Source organism: Gymnodraco acuticeps, unplaced genomic scaffold, assembly GCF_902827175.1.
Source record: "Gymnodraco acuticeps unplaced genomic scaffold, fGymAcu1.1, whole genome shotgun sequence".
NCBI lineage: Eukaryota > Metazoa > Chordata > Actinopteri > Perciformes > Bathydraconidae > Gymnodraco > Gymnodraco acuticeps.
In genome coordinates, this window is record NW_022991628.1 from 821,825 (window position 1) to 839,065 (window position 17,241).

At 41.3% G+C, this 17,241-nt stretch overlaps 1 protein-coding gene across 2 annotated transcripts in view; it reads right to left on the bottom strand.

Annotated features, from left to right (window-relative positions):
- Positions 1–3,150: 3,150 nt before the first annotated feature.
- LOC117534095 (patatin-like phospholipase domain-containing protein 7) overlaps positions 3,151–17,241 on the bottom strand; it is a 29,574-nt gene continuing 15,483 nt past the window's right edge. Inside the window, exons 23-36 of one of the 2 annotated variants that reach the window (XM_034198138.1) lie at positions 16,176–16,239; positions 15,782–15,950; positions 14,180–14,362; positions 13,877–13,995; positions 13,524–13,680; positions 11,856–11,972; positions 11,660–11,729; positions 11,289–11,405; positions 10,913–11,061; positions 10,614–10,766; positions 9,398–9,517; positions 8,197–8,281; positions 7,304–7,488; positions 3,151–6,147 (exon numbers count right to left, since the gene is read on the bottom strand). In XM_034198138.1, the coding sequence (XP_034054029.1) occupies positions 7,367–7,488; positions 8,197–8,281; positions 9,398–9,517; positions 10,614–10,766; positions 10,913–11,061; positions 11,289–11,405; positions 11,660–11,729; positions 11,856–11,972; positions 13,524–13,680; positions 13,877–13,995; positions 14,180–14,362; positions 15,782–15,950; positions 16,176–16,239 (1,625 nt within the window). In that variant the 3' untranslated portion in view covers positions 3,151–6,147; positions 7,304–7,366. Of the gene's footprint in view, positions 6,160–7,303; positions 7,489–8,196; positions 8,282–9,397; positions 9,518–10,613; positions 10,767–10,912; positions 11,062–11,288; positions 11,406–11,659; positions 11,730–11,855; positions 11,973–13,523; positions 13,681–13,876; positions 13,996–14,179; positions 14,363–15,781; positions 15,951–16,175; positions 16,240–17,241 lie in introns of both variants that reach the window. The other variant, XM_034198137.1, reaches the window with a different exon arrangement.

Genomic DNA, 17,241 nt, shown 5'->3' on the forward strand with positions numbered 1-17,241 from the left:
CCCGGTAATGTTTCTACCTGAAAACGTCTTTTTTAGTTCAATTTCAATGTCGGTCAAAATGTTGATATAAAAAACGACTCGGGAACAACAGCAGTGTGTGTGAAGTTGTTTTTGTTGTCTTATGTGTGCGTGTAATTGTGACCCAGCACATGAATAATGGTCGTATGTGTTACTCCTGATGGTCCATCTGTCTCTGCACGTGATGTCTGACAGCATATCATATTGAGAAGTGTTCATGGAGATCAATAATGACTGTGTACAGTATTCTCGAGTGGAGACCTTAAGTAATTATTGTTGTTGATTGTTAGAAGTAGCTCTTTTAGTTTGTACATTGTGTGTCACCATCTTCTACGTCTCATATTGTATCATCATCATCATCATCATCATCATCCTCATCATCATCCTCATCATCATCATCATCATCATCATGTGATGAAATTCTGATTCAGTAAGTGGTGCTAATACATTTTCCACGGGGACCATTCTGTTTGTTGTTGTAGCCTCTCATCCCAGAGGCCTTTTTACTACAGCAACAAAGGTGCTTTGTCCCCATTTGCCCAAAGACAGGGGAAGAAGAATGAGAGGCGATGAAACAGGGAGGGAGGGAGGGAAAAGAGAGGTAGACAGTATCTGATTCTGGACCGTTAAATACGACCTTCTATAAATCAAACTATCTGTCTGTTTGAGGGCAGAAAGTTCCCCTTGTCGCCACACTTCCCCTGCCTCATTTTTCTATAAACGGCTCTCCAAATCTCCTGATGCCTGTAGCGGTAATTCTGTCCAGAGCGGGGTCTTTGTCCAACAATGCTGTGGCACCGCTTGTTCACTGTCAACCTTGTCAAAAGACTGTAATATCCTGGGTGCTTGGACTCATTCACCCCTCGTTTTGTCCTCTCTCCACTCTTTTGCCTGTAATGTATTGATCGAGGCTAGTGCCACTTATTCCCCTCACGTTCTCTTCCCCCTTCTTCTGACCTAAATTCCCCTCTGCCTGCTCATTAATTAGCTGATGCAAGTCTGCGTTCCCCTGGGAGGCTGCAGGATTGAAAGAGCTCATTATGGCACATCAATAACGTGGGATTAATCATCCATTGGTATGTTGCTCTGTGTTTGTGAGTGTGTGAGTGTGTTTGTGTGTGGTAAACAGGCTCACAGGTGTGATAGCTCTTCATTTATGATAATCTCTGTTTTCTTTAGCGCAAGCTCAATACAACACAGAACAAATGTTTTCTTCAGTTTGTATATTTGATTTCGAAAATCTACTTTAAAGGTCCTCTATTATACTGTTTTTCATCAATACATAGGTCTCAGATACAAAACAGGTCTCTGAAGTGTTTGGCTCCAAATACCAAACGGATCATTGCAGCATCCCATAAACCCCTCTGTTTCAGCCCTGTTTCAAAAGTGCTGATTGTCTGTCTGTTAGTTTAGATGAAAATAAGGAGCCCCTCCCCACGCCCCTCTGAGAGATATTTGGTTAAAAAGAACACAATGGTGCTCTAGGAGGAGATTCAGGTGATAAGGTGGGGGAGGGGGTTACCTTGGTTGGTGATTGGCTAATGGTTACACAAGCCAGAAAATCGTTATGACATCATAAATCTGATCAGCTCATTTTCAGACAGGTTTTTATAGAAATGGATCAGGACAAAAAAAGAAGGGGTCTTTGTTCTTGAAACTTTCAGAATCTCTTTCCACATAAAAGTATAAAAGACATGAAAACGTGGATTTTGCATAATAAGTGACTTTTAATCGTTTTACTGCACCGGTTGCATTCATCCCCCTTTTATCCTATTCTCAATGATGGTCTCTGTGGTTGGGGGGAAGGTAGTGGAGAAAAGCCATTATGCAGTAAAGTTACGGCTGCTGCCTTCCTGGTCGTTTTAAATGTGTTAATCTGTGTGATATGCAAATGAGATGTGCGGTTGCCGTGACGTCATTAGCTGCCATCTCCTGGTCCGCCCCCTGAAGATTGTGATTGGAGCACGCCGGGCCCGACGCACTCCAATCGCAGCGCACACCTGCTGGAGATGACTACAAAGCCTGGGGACAATTATCACTCTGCAGGCTCTGTTGAGTGAACAGACGCCTCTCGCTACTTGCACTTCGTTCAGTGGTTAACTTGTGTGGTCTGTGTTTGGTAGTGTTGATATGATTAGATGTGACTAGAGTATCTTAGCCTCTACGTTGACTGTAGTTGTTTAGTTTAGCTGTGTTTTCTTACAGCCTCCTTTTCTTTAGTTTGTACCACTGCAATAGTGAGGGTTCTTTTGTTTAGATGTATACCTTTATATACCTTATTAGAGTCCTCCCTTTGTTTGGTTGCCCATTTAAACTTGCGCCCACCTTTTTTTGTTATTTAAACCGGTGCTTTTGGGGCCTTTTGTTTGTCCCAGGCTGCTTGCCTGCCATTTAGTTGTTCTGCTATACAATAAAACTGTTCATAATTATTACCAATTCCAACTGGTGTATGTTGCTTTCCTCTTCCCCTAGTCGGGACGTAACAAGTAAGCAAAAGCCAGACATAGGTTCTAACTTCCCATTGTGGTCATTTTAGAAGCTGCAGTTTGCGGTGCTGTTAAAGTGATATACTAAGAGGCTTTAATAATTATACCCTCCATTTTGTTTCTAGGTATTTCTGAGCGACTCGTCATTTAACTTACAATATATTTGTTGATGTTTTATTTATTTTATTATTATTGCTTTATTTTAAAAAAATCTGAGGGGTGAACATTTAGCAAAACTTAGAATTGTCGGGTCCGGGAGTCGAACCAGGGCCGGTATATTTTAGACATACTAAACTAGCCCTACATATATATATATATAGTATACTAATATATATCCTGTTACCATACCGGGAACTCTTTTTTACTATAGTATGAGTTTTTTTTAAAAGGTTTTCACAAACTTTACCATGTTGTTTTTTTGCATATTATGTTGTTTAAAAAAAAAAATTGTATCCATACTATGCCGTTTTAAACATATTTTTGACATACTATAATTTATTTTTATTAAATTATTCACATTTTGTGTTTTTTTTTTGTATATGGTAACATGACTTTTTTGTCACAATGAAAAAATAATATGAGTCATTTATTTTCTGTAGCAAACAGAGAGCCAGATGGATAACAGAATAATGACTGACATACAGAGTACAACAGCAAAACAGTGATTTATTAGTAAGAATTGATTATCAAAAAGAACATTTATCAAATAACATAAATATAGACAAGTAACCAATGTCATCCAGTCCAGGTAAACATTCATCATTGTACACTAATCCTAAATTAGGGCACGAGTGGTTGTGTTTCTGTAGGGTCATCTGAGGCTTTGTTACATTAACTTTATGGCACAGTTCCACACATTACACAAGCACTTAACCCATTACCATGTCCCATTTCATAAAGTAGAGAAACATTCATTCTGCCAGAAAACATCAATTCATTGTGCTTGGTTTTTGGAAACCACCCAAAGTAAAAATAAAAACACACACCAGTGCAAAAAACCATCACCTCCTTGGTAAACAATAATTTCCCATCTCTGCTTTTTCTCTAATATGTCCAGACTCAATTTCTCCAACACCATATGGGATCCCAAAGTGTTTATCACAAGGTTGCTCCTGCTGTCAGGCTGCAGGCACTGTAGCACCAGAGTTAGCCGCAGGATGCTATATTCAGAAAATAAGACCTGGACAAGTTGCATTGATATTCTAACTTCATTGAATGTTACAGATACAGTACGTGACATGTGTTCGTTTAACACGTGTTACAATCACTGTAACAACGCTTGTTGGCCAGATAATGACATGTTTGTCAATAAAAAGTATATATTCATGATTCTTTCAGAACCAAAATGGTTAAGCACTTTTGTTATGGCTCATGTAATAAGATGATTAATCATTACCGGAAATACTAACTACTTTGATAAACTATGAATTGTTCATAAATAACAAAACTGCCAAACATTTAAAAGGTCCCAGTTTCTCAGCTACAGGAACTTTTGAAATACTTTATACTACACTGAAGTACTCTGGGTTTTGGACGGTTGATGAGACAAATCAAATGTAGAGATGGCATTTTCGGCTCTAAGACATTTTCATATCCATTTATTTCGTATAGACAAAAATATAAATCTGTTAACTGAACCAATAAAGATCACACAAATCAATTGTTAATGCTTGTTAGATGTAATTGGTGTAAAGTTAGCTCTTAAAGAATTGGTTAAATGTCATACAGAGAGGTTTGTTTAACAAGATTTTAACTCAATATGTTTGTGTATTTGTGCATTGCATTTCGGGAGTGATTGTCCAGTTATTGTGTGAAAAATCATCTAGGGTTTAGTTTGTCTACATTATTGGCTTCATTTTAAACATATTTTGTGGAATTGACTTATTATGTGTGCAAAGAAAATCATATATATGACAATTTCACGACACAAATACATCCAAATCACTGGAAACAAGTTAGAACCTGTGTTGACAAGCCAAGTAACAACATGTTCCTGTGAATAACTGATCTGCTGCTGCAAATAGCTCAAACTGTACTGAGGCGAGTGGAGCGTCACCCTTGAGATTCACACTGCTGCTCAGTCTGTGTACGATTCAAGCCAGAAAACAGACGGGTGGGGGGGGGGGGGGGGGGGGTTGATCTAGTGCTTTGAAGTGGAATGCAATCATTACTTCCCTCCGTGTCCCTGGTACGCTGCGTGTGACAAAACTGTGCTGACAGCCATGGCCACAGTGTGCGGCTTATTCTGATCTCTTTCTGCTTTTCTAAATGACGTTTGTCGATGTGGATCATCACAAAGACTGAATGTAGAAAAGTTAAAGAATGCCTGTGAGTTTAGAACAATTACATATTTGGATGCCACTTTATCAGGTAGAAATGTACAATCCAGTACAACTGTTCTGCCATGAAGCCTACTTTATATGTTGCCCATGATCAGTGTAATCACTCAAAGAACCACCATGTTTTAGCATTGAGATCACAGTTAGACTACAACTGCATTCTAATTAGTTGTATTTTGAATATTCTGCCACCCTAAATGTAGGTTAATGTGGCCAACAAATAAGAATATAAACACCTTAATGTAATGCAGTCAAGCACAACCTCATAGGATTGGTAAAGGTAGAATATATGGCTAGTGTGTTGTATTGACATTAGATTTACGGGTACACCTCATAAAGTGGCCCCTGAATGCATTTGTCTATCTTATCTCCAGTGGTATCTAGCCATGTAGATAGTTCTGCCCCAGAAAATACACATAAGGTGTTTTATAGAGAAATGTATTAAGAAAATAAAAAATGCTCAAACATCACTGTCAGCAGAGTGCACTTGATCTATGTTCTACTCAGGGAATTAAACCTGACGAAAACTCTTGACATTGCTGATTATTCAGAGCTTTGATTTACAACAATGTGTTTGTGACCACTTACAATTTAAAGAATGTCTTCAGTCACAGTACTGTGAAGAGAACTTTACCTGTGGTCAGTCAAAAATTACCATCATTATTATAATTGTAGAATATTTGTTCTATTCGGAAAAGTTGAATTTGCTTCATAAGAAAACTATCTGCATGTCTAGATAACAGGGAAGGGGAGAAACAAAGGTATTTTGGAATATAGGTTAACTGACACGATACATCTGTCTTAAGTAATAGTTCTCACTTAATGAATATCTCCTCACCTCTCCTACCGTCTGTCTATCTGTACTGGTGTTATTCATGTTAAGCTACAGCAAGTACTCTTGACTCTCAATATGAGAAATGATTTGCATGCAGCTGCTCTTGTGTAAAAGAAATGCATAGGATTTGCAGCTGAGTAATTGCGAGACTCGCTGCTTGAAATCGTTTTTTTTAAAAGGGGGGGGGGGGGGGGGGCGTCCGTAAGTCATGTCAGCCACACTTAACGACGCTCGGCTACAGAGGGCACAATGGTTCTCGTCGTCATGCCGACAGGGGTAGGGGACAGGTTTTGTGGCGGGGTGGAAAGACAGACAGGTTACATTTTGGGTGACCTGATCAGTTAGAGGTCATTGCAGCAGTGTTCACTTCATGGACTGTTTGGGAAGGACTTCCTGGTGTGACAGACTGTCAGGGGGGCGGGGCCTGGCTGCTGGAGGGTGAGGTGATGCGGCGTGCACGTCTCCCATCCAGCTCTTCATCCTGGGAATCACAAGGAAGGTCATGTATCAGTGAAGAAGCAAGGAGCTCAAATTACATTAATAATGCTATTGAATAAAGATACGTTTGTCTTGTTAACAATCTCAATGTGTATCTTATTCTAACTGTTCATCTTGCTCTTTCAATAACTAGCTAAACTTTAAAGTGTTAAGTAACCAAAATAAATGGCCTTTTATGGCCTGGGCTAGACCTCAAAACTACTCACACATCCTCTCCTTAACCCTTTATAGGGCACTATTAGGTTCCCTCTAACCCGTTTCAGGCCTCTGCTGATTGGTCAAATTCCCCAATGGCGCGCTCTGTGGCGTAGAGTGATCTTCGCTGATTGGCTGGGAGAAAACCACATGCTTTTCGACCTCACTGAGTCGCGGGGGGGACGCCATGTTTGGTAACCCTAACCCAAATATGGTTCCTCGCCCGATAAAGGGTTGATTCACCATCAACATTCGATCTGTGTGATGCGCCGTTATCGTTACAGTGTTAATAATCCCCTTCTCTTTTGTTATAGTAGGGTACACGTAACACTTCTGTCTTCGACGGACAAAAGCTCCACTTGCCAGTTAAACTAAATATTTTATGTACTGGAATATGCAATAATTTGTCTGCTTTGGGAAACACTTTTTAAGGGTGACCAGGGTTTAAGACAGCTTTCTCAGACAGTGGCCGTTTCTCAATGTCGAGTACACATGCTGCTGAGCCACTATTTCAAGTATACTACGTCATCGAGTGGCGCCGAATGCTGGGCATTTAACACGCATTTAAACAGTCCTTCGGCGCCACTCGATGACGTAGTATACTTGAAATAGTGGCTCTGCAGCAGCTTTACTCAACATTGAGAAACGGCCCCCGTCTCTTAACTACAAGAAAAACACATCATTTAGTTTAATGAGGTGGCTCTCTAGTGTCTTCCACCTACTTTCAGGAAATGTGTTATGGCATTATTGATCACCTTCTAAAGAATGAATTGGCTCCAGTGAACTTTAATCTCTTTCTGTAGCAAAGCCAACAGGACACATTTGACTTTCCCAAAGTCTAGATTAAACATGAAGTTATGGTGCTCAAAATGTCTGTTGTGAAGAGAGAGAAAAACATTGATAGAAGTACACTGCAGAAGTCTATGGTTTACCATTGTTTTAGACATGACTCAAATGCATTGGCTTCTTTAAAGAAAATAATGGCCATAGTGTGTTCACGCCGTGTCAGCAGTCTCCTCCCCCTCAGTGGGCTCTCCGTAGCGGTTATAGAGCTCCATGTCAGACAGAGCGCTCTCCAGAGCCTCCTCGTCGTAGTCAGTGTGGAAGTCTGACTCCTCTGAGGGAGGAGAGGGAGACAGGAAGCAGAGCATTGTGGGTGAAGAAGTCAGAATATGTGGTGTGTAAGACAGGTGACAAATGGAAGTGGGGGAGCAGGTGAGTGAGTCAGAATATCAAAAATGTAAAAGTGTGACGAGCGATAGATGACAAATACGTTAAAAATAGAAAGAGTGAGAGGGACGGAAATATCAAGGAAAAACACCACTGGTAGCTGAATGATGTGGAACAAAAGGACACTTTAAGACCTCATCGCAACTTCCACTTCCAACACATGAGTAACACACTTTAACGTTTTGTGCGGCCCTTGTTTGGGAAATAAAATGTATGCATTATATTTGAATCATCTGCTGATTATGACTACTTTTTTACAAAATGCGATACATTCAAAAATGCCTATTAAGACTTTTTAATAATATTAAAAAGGTCCGTAATAGTCCCTAAATGGAACCTTTAACACTTTCTAAGACCCTGCCGACCACCTGTACAATATGGTTGCATACATTTTAACATGTAACTGCTCAAATGTATTCTGCAATGGAGATTCAGAAATGGATTTGCTCCTCGATGCGAAAAAGAATCTATAAACAAATAACAGTGAGCATGGGAAAGACAACCATGGAGGAGAAACAATATCAGCATGTTCCTCTGTACACATGTGTAACTAAAGTACGATGGAGGGTGTGTCTGAAGAGGGGAAGTGTTTTACCATCCACCAGGACAGGTTTGACGGGCTCGATGCGGGACACGATTTCTGCCAGGTCAGTGAAGGAGGCATTGGGACACGTCAGCACCTGGAAGACAAGTATACACATTGCAGAAATGATTGAAATAAACTGAGCCATCGTTTATCATTGTTCAACAGCCTCACTCTAACATCAAACACACTGATTTTGAAAATTGCCAATAGGGAAAAAGAGACACAACATCTGTCTATATATGAACTCCTTCCACCATGTAAACAGAAAACCACAGAGAGGAAACCAGCAAAAGCTTTGAGGCAAAAATGTTCTCATGGCGATCTAATTGTTGCCATTTTCACTTCTTTCATGTCATCTTGAATGGACATAACATTTGTGCACACTATTATCTTCTTTGGTTCCTCAGACACAATTCAAGGATCAGTGTTTTTTCTTGAAATCATTAGATTTAATGTTGTTGTTTTTTAGACACAATCACCCCCTTTTGTTTTCATATTTCTACCACCATCTCGGTTAGAGAAGCATCTTTCCCTCCCTACAATAGCACCTTAAAAAACATCTACAAAAATATCACAATTATTCAGGTTAATGTGATGCTTTGCGGCTATTCTCAAAACTCATTTAGATATCAGCCCTAGTATCTGATCCTCCTCATGTTGTTCATATCTTTGCTGATATTGTTTAGTTGGTCTTTTGTCTCTCATTGCCATAGCTCAGGGACAGATCTGGTTTACGGCTAATCCGTGTTTCTGTGCTTTAAGAGAACAGCCCGATGCAGAGTTTTAATTGTATTACTTTAACCGCAGTGTAGCCCAAAGCCTGCAACATCTGGCTGTTGACATTGAAAGCTGGCGTAGAAACGAGAGAAAATGTTAAACGTATAGTACACCCATGTGGTTGATTAAACACACATTGACTGCAAATGAGATTAAAGACGCCGACTGAACTGGAGAGGATGGGTACTAATGCAGAGCAGTCACTGAGATAATGTGTTTGATTGCTAAACCCAGACGATCTAAACAATAAGAGATCGAGAAACAACTTTTCGTTGCAACTTTGAAGATGTCCTCCGTCAGCTACTTTACTGTAAATCACACATACTTCACACTACCAGTTAAACTAGGCCCAGGCTCTGGTGTTGCTCTGCATTTAACTGTACTTAATGTTTGTTTTTTTAAATATATTGTTTCCCTCTTCCTCCATCCTTACATTGTTCTTGCTCTGGGTGTTGTGGAACTCCTCCTGGTGTCGGTCTTTCAACATTTTCTCCACCACTCCGCTGCGCGTCCACACGTCAAACACAGTCTTTCCGTGCTGGTATCCCACCTCCTGCATTTCACAAAATACACAGGTATCAGTCAGAGTTCCCGTTAGAATATTTTTTCGCCGGTCAACATGTCCGTTAAAGTTTAAATCTTCCAGACAAAATGAGAAAAGTGCCGGTCAAAGGTCTTCTTTGTTATTTATTGTGCTTTAAAACAAATTGATATGATTCGATATTAAACAAACTAATTATAGTAGATTAACTACATTATTCAAAAGTGAACAGTCATTTACAATAACACGGGAATAATAAACGGAGCGCTCTCCCTCTCCTGACAGCCCGTCAGTATCATGCAGCTCGCGGATCAGTAATGAGTGACCCGACAGTAAAACTAAACATATCTATAACTAGTTTAGGTAGTTTGAGAGGTCATTAAAATAGCTACGTGTGATATTCTAACCTGGTGTGTGTTTTGTTCCGTCGACTCGTCAGCAGCAGCTGATCTCTCTCCCGTCAGATTAGACTTCACTCGCGTTTATGTCCATATCGATTAGATCTAGCTAGTTCTAGCTAATGATAGGACTACCTGCTTATCAAAAGACACCTACACAATAAGTGTCGCTATGCAACCGGGTGAGGCCGCAAAGTATAGCGCAGCATTATGCATTAGTTTACATGCCCACCGGAACCCCGAGGCATTACCAACAGATCAACGCACAATCAACCCAGACAGGACATCTCTTTCTCCACATTACGTGTTAGACACAGGTTAGACATTAGAATTGACTATTCTTGTCTGTCACATACTCTTTTGTCTGTCACATATATGGCGCAAGTTGCGCAACTGATGTGGTATTGCGCTAAGCGGAAATTATTTTGAACGGACACTTTGACCGGAGAGATTTAGATTTGCCGGTCTTCAGCATATTTTACCGGTCGTAGTCCGGTAATTACCGGCTAACGGGAACTCTGGTATCAGTGTATATACATATTTATATTACTCGGGATGTTGGGAAACAGTATTTCGATCTCTCTGTCTGTACACACAAACTGAACAAATGACAATAAAGTTGACTTTGACCGTCTCCACTGATGGCCAAAATCTATAAGACACGTCAGGATACTTTATGAAAACGTTATACGTGTTCTGTGTAAACTTACAGCAATCTCGTCAAACTTGCCAAACTCCAGAGTGCGGTATCTGTCGATCGGAGGTCTGATGTACTCGCAGTAGTCGCTGCTCTTCACAGACTCCAGCTGTCTAACGCAGCACACATAGGCCAGGCGAGTCTGGATCTCTGCCATGTTTAACACCTAAAACAGCAAGTGTGGAAACGAGCATATGCATCTCTGAAAAACACGTACAATAATATCCTCATACTTATTCATAGAACTCATTTAGTTTAAAAACACAACCGCGCACAGTCTGTTGTGTCTTCATTTGTTAATCAATCCATTACCTTTACTTTCTCAGCTAGGGGGTTGAGGCGTTTCCATAGCAGCCACCAGCCTGAGAGTGAGTCTCCGTAATTAGTGAGGTTGGTTTCATCCCGGCTGCCCACGTCGATAGCTATCACCACTTTGGCCCCCATGGAGCGCGCCACATCAGCTGGGAGAAGAAAATAGGGTGGAGATTGAGAAATAATCAATCATACATGGGTGTTAAAATAGAAGATACCTGATTCATCTTCAGGTATTTTTAAATATGCGCAAATAGCACAGCAGCACTGATATGCTATTTGCTTGGCAGCGCAGTAAGGAGATAGTGTTATTGTTTGCAGATGTTTGAGATTTACATTTCCTTTTTGTGTTATATGTGCAGGTTCAGTAACACACCTGGCAGGTTGTTGATGTAGCCTCCATCCATCAGCAGGTGTCCATCTTTGGGGTCGCAGAGCGGAGGTAGATACCCAGACAGAGACATGCTGGCGCGAACATACCGCCACAGAGAACCTCAAACAGAAAACAGAAAACGGTTTTATGCCTCTTCAGCACTATGTATTAAATTGAAGGAAACCAACCTGAACTGAAAGAAAATTAGAGTCATCAGTGAGACTAATTAAAGGGTCAGTTCACCAATGAGGACAGTGGAAATCTCAGAAGCAGATAAATGAGAAAGCAGCAGCAGAATCTGCCACCATGGCTGCGTTAGGATAAGAAAACTCTCTGTTATAACGGGTTTAAGACAAAAAAGAAAGTGCACCTACCATCAGTGTGTACTCTCATGGAGGAGGCAGTGATGTCAGTTGTAATATTGAAGTATGGGATCCGAAGGTCCTGAATACACAAAAGATCAGATAACAAATGTTAACATGATCCTGTTGACTTTTGAATGTCTTAATCAGCTCAAACATCATGCATGCTGATCTCTATGCGTCGTTTTGTAGTTCCTTGTGAACTCGCCTCAATCTGTTTGCCCTTGAAGACATTGCTGACGCTTGAGTTGAAGGCAGCGCCGGAGAACATGGAGGTCACTGGGTACGTCAAGTCCAGAACCTTCTTGAATACCGATGTCATCCCCTTCAAAGAAAGAAAGAAAGGTCAAATGACTTCTGTCCAAAACAAGATGTCTCTGTAGTAAAAGGCTGAAATTCAAGTTGATGTAGAAAAACCTACAGTATTTTTGATTCATTGTTTTTGTTGTTGCTGTACAAAAGTGTTTTGTATACATGCTTTTCAATGACAATTAGAAACACCTCAATAAAGGTAAATTCAGTCCTTATAAAAAGGCAGCAACATTTCAACAGCGCAAACTGTCCTGTTCTGACTTTGCTAAGGACAAACGTTTTATTACAGCAGTGGTTATTTTTATTTGATACAGCTACACAGCCAGCTGCATCTGAAGAAAAAAGGTTTAGAACCAAGGACAGAACCACAGGAGGACGGGGAGGCGGGACACACTGTGGGAGAACCAATCACATCACACGCTCAGCCTGCAGACTGAGGAGGTGTCTCAAATCAGCCGTCAAGGATGTTCACGGGGTTAAAGACACAAAGATGACTTCATATTACAACTAAGCGTTTCACTTCAACAGTGTATGTAAAACTATACACATATTAATTTGAATGGTTAATCAGCAAAGTGTAGTTAATAAAATAGAAAGTAGAAAAGAGGTCTTAGCTGCATTATAATTGAAATAGAATGAGAGAGAGAGAGTCACCTTCACAAGGACAGTCGCCACTATCAAATGTAAACTGCTTGAACATATTCCTCTTCTACCCGAGTAAAAGCCGTTTCAATCAGATTGTCTTTCACAAAACACAATCTTGTCTAATAAATAATCCACATTAAACATTTGTTTGTCACAGTTGTTGGCTCTAATTCAAGGCTGCCATCTAACGGGACAAAACTTCTCTAGGCTCTGCAGTCAGCATATGTTGTGCAACAGATTATACAGTGTCATGATACATCAACAACAACAAGTTATTCCAAAAACAGTAGGAAGAGGTTTCCTGATGGAAAAAATGCTCAATGTCCACTCAAATACATCCAGGGAGATGTGTTGGTCATCCTCTGTCTTCCAACATGTATTTAACCTCATAGTGGTATAACATTTGTAATGCCTTGTTGAAAGAGCAGATCCAAATATCAATAGCTCTCACATGTGGATCCTAACATTTGGGACCCCTAACCATGATTGCAGCATCCCATAATCCCCTCTGTTTCAGCCCTGTTTCCAAAGTGCTGATTCTGTGTCTGTTACTTTAGATGAAAATAAGGAGCCCCTCCCCACGCCCCTCTGAGAGATACAAACACAATGGTGCTCTAGGAGGAGATTCAGGTGATACGGGCGGGGGGGGGGGGTTACCTTGGTTGCTGATTGGCTAATAGTTACACAAGCCAAAAATCGTTATGACATCATAAAGTGGCCAAAATCTGATCAGCTCATTTTCAGACAGGTTTTTATAGAAATGGATCTGGACAAAAAGTGAGAGAATCTTTTTTCCTGAAACTTTCAGAATCTCTTTACACAGAGGGGACACATGTTGATGTAGAAGAGACATGGAAAAGTGGATTTTGCATAATGGGAGACCTTTAACAGACTAGTGTCATGTTGCTCTGACTCTCACCATGGCCCACTCTCTGGCCCTCATCCTCATGCGGCTGTGGCTCTTGTCCTCAGCGTATATTGCCCCCATCAGGGAGCCTATAGAGGTGCCACCGATGAGGTCCACTGGGATGCCGGCTTCACAGAGAGCTCGCACTACCCCCACCTGGGAACAGCCCCTGAACAGGAGATAAACAACAGAGAGGAATGTTACTACTTATCCAAAAATATGCAGGTGGGCTGAGAGATTAAACAAAAAGCTTTGTGATTAAAGGTCTTAGGCTCTGATTATATAATCCATTAAACCCAGAAGAATGTTTCAGATGTTATATATAAAAGTGAATGTCTTAGATTCAAGACAGACAGGAGCATTACCTGGCCCCTCCCCCTCCCAGGATGAGAGCAATAGAGTTTCCTGTGAGGACTCGAGCCAGGCGGGAGAAGTCTGAGTGGCGGTCTGCAGGCTTCTCAAACACACGTAGATACAGCTCCAACTGCAAAACAGAAACATCGAGATTACTTTAATACAAGTAGAGAGTGGGATGTTGAGAGGAATGAACTGGATGAGAGATAATAGATGTTGAATAAGATGAAGATTATAAAAAGGCCTAAATGCAAGATGGAAACAGCCACAGGGGAGAATTAAAGAGCAGGAAACATAACTTTCTTAATTCTTACCAGTTTGGGCAGGCTCCTCTTAGAGAAGACCCTTCGGGGACAGAAGAGGTGGAGGTGTCTGGAGATCCAGCTCCGCATGTTGAGCCAGTCCACAGTTCCTTTGGGTGGGGGGCCGTCCTCTCGGTGCAGCAGCACCAGCTGCTTCTGGGCCCGCACCGCACTTCCTTCCAACATGCGCTCCAGCTAGAGGGAAGACATGGAGCACAGATGTTTTACACATGTTATTCTCCTCACTCTCTTCACAGTGGCTCCTGTGGAGCGCTTGCACAGAGTGTTTCCAAGAAGAATACTGCAAACTCCTGAAGCCTAGAGGCCTTTCTGCAGGTATTGATTGCAATTTTTATATTTATTTTCATGACTATTTACAGGTTTTTCTGCAACAAACAAGGATCTATTTTAGACTCTTATTTAGAAATGTATCTTTATGTAAAAGAGATGCACTGTGATGTAGGGTTGCAGCTTAGGCCATCAAAACAGAATAGGAGATATTTGGGGAGACTCATTTATAAATTACATTTCCGTTCATTTCATTCACATTTTGTCAAGTGGAATTTCGCAGTTTCTTTGAAGAAGGCTAAATAGTCTGCGAGGAAGGTCAGATCTGTTCCTCAGTCAACACACCCTCTGCTAAAGGTTCAGTGTATCTGCAAGGTGAGAGGGTGTGTGTGTGTGTGTGCCCTGAAAGATAAAACCCAGAGCTATGACTCATCGAGCCTGAGCTGATATTGATCGGTCCATCTCCTGTTAAAAACGGGGATACATTCTTTACCTTTCTCTGTGCCCATTTGTCCCTTAGAAGGCAATTACCTCCTCTTCATCAGCTGGACCGGCGCTTCCTTTCTCCCGCACCCCCTCTCTCTTTAACAACATCCACCCTTTTGCTCATTTAGTCAATACGCCCAAGGGTCCGATACAAACCCCCACCGTGATTCTAGAGGATAACTGACCCTAATATCAAATCACAAAAACACCTATTAACAGTAATCGGTGTTATGATTTCTCTGGAGAGGAAATCCTGACAAAGGTGAGTTAATGTATGGTGAGCTGTACCAAGCACCATTAACCCGTTAAGGTTTTCAATGAACTTCCAGCTCTCAAGATGTTCAGATTTTATGTTAGAGATTCTTTTTAAATGTCTCGTGTTGTGGAGATTAGCTGATAAAGACGTTTATCAACAACACTTTCCTTTTGTAGTTGACAAATCCAGCAAAAACACTAAAACCAACAATAACCTCATCCTCCTAGAAAGGATTGTCAGTGTGTCAAAGGTCAGATATAGATTTTTCCGCCACACAGTGAGTAATGTAGTACTGTACTAAAGAGATAATGAATAAGCATTAGTATTTAGTTCATTTTGAGTCACTCTCCCATATACAGTCCTGCAGGCAAAAATACGCCAATAAGACAGATACAATAAGGAATTATGTTGGCTAAAAACTAGTTCCCACATATTTTTGTTAAGAAATAAATGGACACAACAAGTAATCACCTTTTTTGTTTGTCAACTCTAACCTCCTTGAGAAGAAATATAATTCCTTACTCCATAGCCCATTGACTCCTATTCTCCTCCCACCTCTCTCCCCACCCACCCTAACATCTCACCTCCCCCACGGCAGGGTCCTGCTCTCCTAGTCCCACGATAATGATGCAGTCGGCCTGACGGATGCAGCGCTGCGTCCAGGGGGTCAGCGTGTAGTCCGTCTGGTACAGAACTATGCGATGGATGTCTTCCTGTTGGCCCAGCCAGCTGGACAGACGGTACTCGTGGACACTGCAGAGGGAAGACGTGCATTAATGACAGCCGAGCTGGCAGAACACTGAACATCCATTTGTGCCAATTAAGTGTACTTAAGCTGAATGTAATGAGTGAGCCAGAAAGACAGCCAGCCAAAAAAGTATCAAATAAGCCAACAAGTAGTAAGAGAGCAGAGTATCTTGGGGGGCTGAGGAGAATGAACCACTTTCCACACGTTTCTCAGTGAGTCACAAATCACACCTGTCTAATGCTGCAGCTCCAAGTCGCTGTTTAATGACATCACTGGTCAGCAGAAGCGTGGGACCTGTATGTGGAAAAACACAGCAGGTACAGTCAATGTGATGGGTTTAAGCACTCTGGACTCAGACAGGCGGCATTAGAAGTGCTTTTAATCATAATATTACAATAACCTAAATGAACAAAGGGTTCTGCACTGGGAGTACAGGTAACATGCTTTACTGTTTTAGCTATTACATTCAAAGCCATAAAACACACTGGACACGACAGACACTCCCTTAGGCCTTAAACGCTCTTGCTGGAATAAAATCCAATTTCCTCAATTCAATATGTACCTAAGGCACCCTCCCAGTTCAGATTGGAGGCCTGGAGTAAACAGGAGATCCTAACATTCATCTACTGTGGAAGAGCCAGAGGTGTTACATCGTACTAGGGAGTAGCTCAGGGTCGGCGTCATGGGGGGTCCTTCGCGGGCCATGCCCCCCCAAATGAGTCACTGTGCCCCCCCAACGCAGGGTGGGCAAGCCTTATTGCCACTTTGCCGGGTTTTTTTTGTAATCATATAAGTTAAAACGTTTCCACTAAAAGTTTTTTGTGTGAAATACATCAGAAATAAAGAATACAAATATGAAACACAGCCTGAGGTGTAATCACTGCTGCTCTCTGATTGGTGTGTTGCTTGACCAATGACCCCCGACCTTTGTTTTGTTATCATTACGTGGCTGTGTGTTTAGATGAGAGCCCAGTTGTAGTACATAGTGCCGCGCACATATACCATCAGGACGTTACTGATGGGGTGCGGCTGCGGAGTGATAATGTGTGTATGCAAGCCCGCATCTAGGACGCATCTATGTATCATGGCTGTAGACCTGTTAAGTAATAAAGATACATCATACAAAGGTCTACGGATACCTTATTACTCTCCATGACCTGCGGTCAACTATATAGCATAAAGGACTATTACACCAGTGGCGATCTGTCCATCTGTTATACTGATTATACAGTAAAGCCATCGAAAATAATATGATATACAGTACAGTACAAGTACATGGGTCTCTGTGTTTCATTC